The following is an 8,569-nucleotide window of genomic DNA, read 5'->3' as shown; positions in this document are numbered from 1 at the left end:
TGCCCATTGCCACTTCAGCTTGCTGATCCTTTGAGCTATGTCGGTCGCTTTTGTTCTTCTGCGAATTTCCACCAGTGATAACCAACATAGCTCGCTCCATAGCACGCTGAGCGACTTCCCCAGTGCTCAAACACCTAATATTATATGACAGATTGATTCAGGATCAAACCGAAAGCTCCATCACTCTAGTTCACTCTGGTGTGGCCTAGTTGCAAAAGAGCATACTATGACCTAATATTAACTGTACAGCGAGTATTATAGGTCTATGTGTACAGCCTATGCTGTCTAGAAACTTAAAATTTTGCATTTAGGTAGATTTCTTTATAATCTAAATTCAGAAATTTCTATAATTAATCCAAATTCAGAAATTTCTATAATTAATGATTATAGGTCAGAAATTTCTGCATCCGCGCAAAGTCGGGTTGGTTCAGCTAGTTCCATTTGCCACTGAACAGTATTTCTTTTGAGGATAAAGTTTAGTCCGTACCAGAGTCGTAGAGGAATTTAAATTAAATTATCTCGGAATCCTTTAGTGGACATCTTTAACAAAGAGAGTGCTAATTTAATCTTGTAAGAGAAACTTGGACATGAGTTTAGACTCATTAAAAAAAATTAAAAATAAGAAAACCTTTTTAAAGTTAAAGCTATTTTAATGTACTATTGCATGAAAACAAACTAGGTAACTATGTGAGTCCAAACACTACTATCCTATCATATGGGTAAGATACCACTATTAAAGTGTTCCAGTGCCCACCTTCCGTCCTCATTACCAGGTCCTTCTCATTGAGTAAACCCCTATAGGCTCACTTTGTTATCTGTCTGTCTGTTTGCATGTCTTCCTAGAAACCTATAGGGTACCTCCCGTTGACCTAGAAGCACTGTCATGTCTCATAGCACAAGTAAAGGGAAAATCCAAAACCCGTGAATTTTGTACTAACATCACAAAAAAAAAAGTTGTTTTTTTCTGTACGACGACGGACGGGTGGTACATTCGTGTATTAGTCCGACTCGCACTTGACCGAAAAGAAATTATTTGCTTAACACTTAACGGTAAGTAGTAATTTTCTTTTACATTCCTGTTTAAAAATTCTACTGCTCTATCATTGCAAAGAAAAATGGCCACCGCCCTTCTCTTGTTAGCGACTTTTTATTCATTAATTTTCTTTTTAATTATATTTGGGTGGTATTTATTTTATGAATGCATATGCCTATTATAATGATAGTGTATGGATCGGGATATATGGATTCCTGCATTGAAGTTATTTTAATTTTACATAATAAATATAGGTGTAGCGCATAATATTGTAACTGAGCAGGCTCCTACGGAAGTGGTTCGGTGCGAGAAGGTAACAGTTGACGAACCCCTGAGCTTCGCACCGCTCCGCATCGCTCCACTACCGCAGATATTTACTCTATGCCTATACATATTATCTTGTAAAGATGTATGTACAAATACAGTAGGTACATACAGACAACCAAGATGGTATTGACATTCGAAAATTAAAAAAAAAACTATTATTTTCAAGTCAAAATTAAGTTGTTCATTTTGACTTCCATTCTTCTCTTTAGTGTCAGAGTTCTCATGTTGCATGGTGTTCTCATGTTGCATGGTATTAGCATCATTTTATTGTATATACTCAGCTATTATAGCTGTGGTTTTATAAACTCAAAGAGATAATATATCTAAGTAGTAAAACTTTATCTATCTATTTATTAGCTACTCCGTCTAGATCTTAAAACGGAATTGTCAATAATTTGAAATCAGCAAAATCCAATTTTACGCGTTGCTGGTTGGGGTCGTAAAGAATTTATGTCATTTGGAGATTTTCAAACATTTAGGGCATGGGCGAAACGAGTCAGCGCAGTATCTTTACAAGTTTGTTTTTGACGTGACAACGTCTTATAATTCGATACAGCCGGCTGCACGTACGAAAAAACATGACTCATGCGGCGTTACCTCGATGTGGCAGGCGAGGTAACGCCGCGATCGGCCTTTGTTGTCACGTTCAACTATCGTCAGTAAACCGACTTTACAGACAACCAATTTTTTCTTATACAAGTTAGTTAGCCCTTGACTGCAATCCCACCTGGTGGTAAATGATGATGTAGTCTAAGATGGAAGCAGGCTGATAATTTTTTTTTTAAAGAATATTAGCCATGTCAATATTAGCCACCGAAAGGTCGAACCGTCGACCTTTCGGTTTTCAGTCCACTCCTTTACCGGTTGAGCTATTGAGGCTCTTATTGTCATAGTTTAGTTTAGTACTATCGCATCAGCCGCGACCCACGGAAGTGTACCTAATACTTTGTATAGAAAATTCACGTTGTAAAGGAATTTCCTCTTAAGAGGGATTTTTCTTTTAAGCACCTGAGCGTCTGATTTTTAGCAGTTAAGGCTTCCACTATGAGACGATTCCATACGGGCTCGTCCGAACGAAATCATTTTGAACACTATATACGAGTAGCTGTCGTGTAAAGGCTTTTTTAAGCAATATGGCTGTGAGAGAGGCTAAAATATTCTCAGGCGATATTAGCTAATGTAGGTATGCCCAGCGTTAGTATGTCATACTATTCTGCATCATTAATATCGTTGCTGTTACGCGTCGTGTTTACCCAGGACTTTATATGACGAGAAGGAGACATCGAAGGCAGGCGAAGGGGGAGGAGATTTCGTGATGGTATTTTGTCGCTTTATTAACTACAATTTGAGAATTATAATTTTTAACTGGCTCTTGCTACCGGCACTGCCTATTTGCGAATCAGGTCATCAACGACACCACGATTTCAATTGAATCCGATATATTGTTGCCGTATTTAGACCGTACAATATTTCTTTTTAATAATTTACAAGTGTAAATTAAAAATTTATAACACCCCCGACAAGTGAAGGTTACAGTAACTAGAAAAGAGCTGATAATTCAAACGGCTGAACCGATTTTCTTAGATTATACCTAAGAACACTCTCGATCAAGCCACCTTTCAAACAAAAAAAAACTAAATTAAAATCGGTTAATTAGTTTAGGAGCTACGATGCCACAGACAGATACACAGATACACACGTCAAACTTATAACACCCATCTTTTAAGGTCGGAGGTTAAAAATTGATTTGAAAGACCTAAAAAGTGACATAAGCTTCTTTTTATCCCAGAAAATCAAGGAGATTCCACGGGATTTTCAAAAACGCAAATCCACGCGGACACCACCTGCTCACATTATAATTAATGTCAAAGTGAGTTTATTTGTTCTTCAATCATGCTGCAACGGAACAATGGAGTGACATCAGGGGGCACGGCAGTGCCCCGCCAAGACGAGCCAAACGGCGGCCGGGGCGCTACGTACCTTTTTCTCGAAGTGTTTCGCCGTATTTTCGACCTGTCATAACTTCGGTCTGGATGACGCTAGAAAGCTGAAATTTTCAGTATAATTTTTACCTGGAGCAGAGGAGTACCTTATTATGGGCAACTTTTTCAAAGCAATGTGTGGGAAGTCCGCACGATTTTTAAAAATCAAAATCCATGGATTTTGTCCGGTCTTCCATCATCTTTAGAGAATATAAATAGGCACAGTTTATACCTTCTTGTTCGGCAAAGTTTCTTACCAAACGTCGCAATCTTCGGAACTATATTTACGAGTAGGTAGGTATTATAATACGTAGGTACTTTGTTGTTCAGAAAATGTTAATTGAAAATATTTGCGCTATCCAAGATTTAATAGTGCTTCAGTGGCATCTCGAAGATTGAACTTATATGCATTGATTTGGCTTTGGGATTAGAAAAAAGACTAGTTTGTGTTCACAAAGTTTTTAAAGTTACAATAATTTCCTCTAAGTTATTGCTATCGCTACTCCCTGTGCTAGAATAAATTTATAAGTAAAACAATCAAGTGATCAATCAAGAACTGAGTAACCATTTCATTATTCTTCTTTCTTACTTAGCAATGTGTAGTAGCTGTATGAGCCTTTTAAAATCTGAAAACAAAAGAATTATTTGGTAATCTGAGTGAATTCAGTCCAGGAAATAACGTAAATCTTCTATTTAACCTTTCTACACCTAAAATCAGTTACGTGTGGAGCTTGGAATCCCTCTTGTAACTAACTTGCTCATCTTCAGCCATCCAATTCAATCATATTATAGTGTAAGTGTGAAAGTGTGTTTGTTTTTTTAGTGTATTGGTTTGTCCTTTCACGGCACCAAAACAGAGCAACGGATCGCTTGCCTGTAGCTGGTGCCTATTCACTCTTCTTTTGAGGGTCCCAATATTATAATTGGCGCGGAAAACGAAAGCCGGAAGGGCATTTCATATTCTAGCATTCTGTAAAGTTGTATCCATCGTAAAATTGAGCTAGTATCGTTTGCCAGTTCGCAGTCGATTTGACCAAAAATGGATGTATATTTGTTGAAGGTGATGATGATATATGTTGGCAGCTTACAGTAATAAAAGTAGCAGCAGTGAGCTTGGTAAAGGGTCCAGCTGTGAACACAACAGTTTTGGCCAGCTGCCCGCCGAGCAGAGCTACGCTGCGGCGTACCCTCGCTCCTTGTGACCACCAAGCGCTGGAATATACGCCTTCATCCACTTTCAGACTCTGGTAAGAAATCAAATAATATTTAGTATATCTTTTCTTAAGGATTAGCAAGCTGAAGTGGCAATGAGCAGGTCATGTCTGTCGTAGAACTGACGGCCGATGGGGCAGACGTGTTCTGGAGTGGAAACCGTGTACCGGTAAGCGCAGTGTGGGACGACCTCCAGCCCGCTGGACCGATGACCTAAAGAAGTTGGCGGGAAGCGGGGGGATGAGGAAGGCGGAGGACCGTGTTTGATGGCACACTCTTGGAAAGGCCTATGCCCAGCAGTCGACGCATGCAGGCTGATGGAAAAAAATACTTTTTTTTTAATACGAGATGCCAAAAACAATTAAATGCCAATAACCAATTGCCTTATCTTAAGTTTAAGTGATTTAGTATTTTTCCAACCCGCTATTTATAGTGTGCCTATTTACGCAACGTTCGTTACCCCTAACGTCAGTCAGATGTTTTATTTGTAAAATATAAAAAAATACAGCATTTGTTAAATTTTATTATTTGCGCTCCTTTTGCAGTATCTTATCAGTAATCATCAGTAGTATCATCTGTCTTCGTTTTTGCTAGCGTTCTAGTTACATTCTGTATTGTCTTGCCTTAAAGGTTTTACTTCTTATAATGTTATACGCAATAAGAAACATGGATGAAGCAATATCATTTCATGACAATTGATTTGATGTTAATCACAGAAGTATGGCAATGTTCACGGTCCTGTGTTCGAAAAGAGAAAAAAAAACAAGTTTGTGAAGTTGCTGAGCACTTTCTCCAAACTATCTATTAATTTCTGATAGAAAAGAAAATGAAGTCAGGGTTCGTGTATACGTTTCCTTCCACGATTAACTTGAGTAACTTCAACTTTTCAAGAGTGCATAAGCATCTTCTAATCTTGATGTCATCATTGCTTTATAGCCTGCTGGTTATTATGCGCGAGCTTATGTTGTTTTAAGTAAATCATGGCTTACCATAAAGAGCACTTTATTGCTATGCCAGCAATACAGGAACAGTTGGGCAACCAGTGCAAGCAGGTATTCCGCTATCCATACTTGCTGCATGCTGGTTGTACCATCCTATAAATAAACAACAGATTGGTTTTAAGTTTTTGTTTTTCTAGAGAAAAAATAACACTTATAGAATCGCTTCGTTGTCTGTTTTTCTGTCGCGTCAAGACCTCTGTCTAGACCTGTCAAGAAATCAAAATTACAGGGTACTTCCCGTTAACCTAGATTCTTGTTTGGCGTGTAGCGATTTCTTAGTGGTGAAGTGACCTTGTGGTTACATCACAAAAAAATAAAAAGTGTTATCTCTATGGTATGGTATCCCTTCGTGTGTTAGTCAGATTTGCACTTGACCGGTTTTTTTCTCCTTCGTACTTCTATTGATCATCAATATGTAACATATATTCTAACGCCTTTTTCTAAAAACTTATAGTTTGCCCTAAATTCACACCATTTGCAATCAAACTTTTGTTCGCTCTGAATCAATGTGAAAATTCTAAATGGTATTTGAGTTAGGTGTGAGTTTCATGTCAATCTTTGCGTTACGAACAGAGCGGAGAACTCGAAACTTTTGGAGGAATTCCGAATAGCCGAAAATTTTCTTCTTGCCAAGGCAAAATAGGTAAATAAGGAAATTTTTAAATAAAGTTATCATCTTGCCTTCCAATCAATCAAGATTCAATTAACTATTTTACAGAATATTATGCAACTCTACCCGATCATCTGTTTAGTGGCAGGCTATTACCACCCTACCGGCAATGGCGTTCCGGTACTCAAACCAATAAAGAGTATGAGTGTAATAAAAGTGTCATAACCCTTCGAAGTTAGCCCGCTTCCATTTTAGACTGCATCATCACTTACCACCAGGTGAGATCGCAGTCAAGGGCTAACTTGTAATGGTATAAAAAAAAGATAAGTACTGGTACTGATACTGGACCAGTATTTTAGCACGACATGTTTTTGTTATAATATTGACCGCAATGTATATCTTACCGTAGTTAATTGGACTGCACTCGCGCAAATCATGAGGGAACAGATGATTACATACAGAAACAACACCGGCGACAACAGGGAATTCATTATTTTAGAATACCTGGAAAAAGATAAAAATATTTAGTTTTTAAAAAGTATAAGTACCTATTAAAAGATTTATTTTCAAGATTAGTGGGAGGAATGCAAGCAAGATAGCTTCATGTCACCAAAGATGCAAATGGTAACCTGTACGTAAGCGAGTAAGTACTCGATTCGATCTTAATAACTAATTTTGCACTCATACCACACTAATGCATCTTAGGCTGAGATCTATAGAGCGTACTTTGACTTTATAAACTTAATTTTCAGTTAAAACGAGACTTTATGCACTGTCTCATTTAAATAGTGTTTTAAGTCTGAGAAAAATCAAAGTGCGCTCTATAGTAGATTTCAACCGTAGACCCTTGGTGGAAAAGCAGCCTAGTTGTGAATACTGTTTTACTATGCTATTTTACTGTTAAAACATGTGGGAACCATGGATTTTTACTGGATAAAGAGTAAGCCTGTGTATTAATCTATCCTTATTACCAGCCAAATCCGTTGAGAAGTTTTTGCGTGAAAGAGTAACAAGCATACACACATACACATACAAATTTTCACCCTTATAATGCTAGTGTGATTCTTAATTACTTGACAAGTAAAACATGATGTTGATGGCAGTCCCGAATCCTCTTGACAGCGTCTTGGTAACTTATATACTCCTGACCATCTCCAAATAACAGCGAACATTTCAACTTCAACAGATCCAGTTGTCCAGCAAAAAATGTCATCAAAACTACTGCATTGGAATCGTAATTAGCAACAATACCACCACCATAGAAACAGATCAGCGTTTGGACAACCACCATGGTCCAATACCCCAACCCTTGAGATTTATCGAAAGGTGCCCAAGAACTCATAATTTCGGGATAAGAAACTGTCTCATTTCTAACCAGTTTATGACTTTCACTTGAAGACAAATAAACTGCTAATGGAGCTAGAATGACAGTTAAAACTGTAGCTGCGACAAGCCCCCAGTAAAAGTACGTAACTTTTCTTGAATACGCAATATATCCCTGGATAATTCTCTTTGCTTTTACATCACGCTTTTTAAGTTGATATTTTTCTGTTGATGAGACATACGAGACCACTTGTCTCCAATATTTCTGCCACATAATGAAAGTTCCCGCTTTAATAACACATACAGTACTCAGCATTGTCACAGAAAGATTTCTCATGGCCATATTCATGTTGGATCTGATCAACCAGAGCTCAACGTACTGGCTGAGTACAAATAGTATTGCCAATAGATGAATGATGTTGTAAATTACACGATTTATGCCCGCCTTAGGTTGCCACATACCCCATTTTTGCAAGCCCCATAAAGTTGGGCCTAGTAAAGGATTCGCAGTGTCTTCAAGTTTTGTTAGGAATTCCAACATGTTTTTGTTACTGGTACACCTAGATGTCTGAATAACGGTTTGAAAATGATAGTTCCTTTTCAGTACTTTTATTTGTAAGATCCGCAGGATTATACTGTGTAAAACATATGGTTTTACTTGTTTTGCGTGCCTAAATAAGCTTAAAATGTGTCTAGATATTTTAGATTAAAATACAACGCAGTGGGTATTCGTCTGTTTTATTAATAGAACAATAGAGTGACGCTTCTAATCTAGTTCTGATACCAACAAGCAATTTTAACCTAATGTTCATCACAATGAGCTCATCGCTGGTCTACTATAAAGCATGGATGTCTTTTCAGAATGACAAAGATTAGACCATAGTCTACCACGCTGACGCTGGATTATAAAATCTCAAATTCAATTCCACCTCCCTTCCACCTCCCACTATAAGACCCGCTTACCACTGCACCTGGGAAGGTCTTCAAAGTCATCTAAAATTAATGTCAAAGTATATTGAATAATATAAACAAACAAACTTCGTCATCCGATTATAGAATGAATATTAGTTTTTCTTTTATT

The 8,569-nt window shown here is 37.6% G+C and overlaps 1 protein-coding gene across 2 annotated transcripts; it reads right to left on the bottom strand.

Annotated features, from left to right (window-relative positions):
* Positions 1–3,872: 3,872 nt before the first annotated feature.
* On the bottom strand, positions 3,873–8,034 carry LOC123876991 (odorant receptor 46a-like). Of its 2 annotated transcripts, XM_045923467.1 has the most exons (5): positions 7,239–8,034; positions 6,570–6,669; positions 5,544–5,648; positions 4,431–4,586; positions 3,873–3,968 (listed from the first exon to the last, which is right to left on the bottom strand). In XM_045923467.1, the coding sequence occupies exons 1-5, from the start codon at positions 8,027–8,029 to the stop codon at positions 3,915–3,917; spliced, it is 1,206 nt and encodes a 401-aa protein (XP_045779423.1). In that variant the 5' UTR covers positions 8,030–8,034; the 3' UTR covers positions 3,873–3,914. The 2 variants fall into 2 exon arrangements, with proteins under 2 accessions (XP_045779423.1, XP_045779424.1); XM_045923468.1 differs by lacking the exon at positions 4,431–4,586.
* Between the last annotated feature and the right edge of the window lie 535 nt (positions 8,035–8,569).

Source organism: Maniola jurtina, chromosome 22 (assembly GCF_905333055.1).
Source record: "Maniola jurtina chromosome 22, ilManJurt1.1, whole genome shotgun sequence".
In the NCBI taxonomy this organism is placed as follows: Eukaryota; Metazoa; Arthropoda; class Insecta; order Lepidoptera; family Nymphalidae; genus Maniola; species Maniola jurtina.
This window is presented reverse-complemented; position numbering and strand designations above follow the sequence as displayed.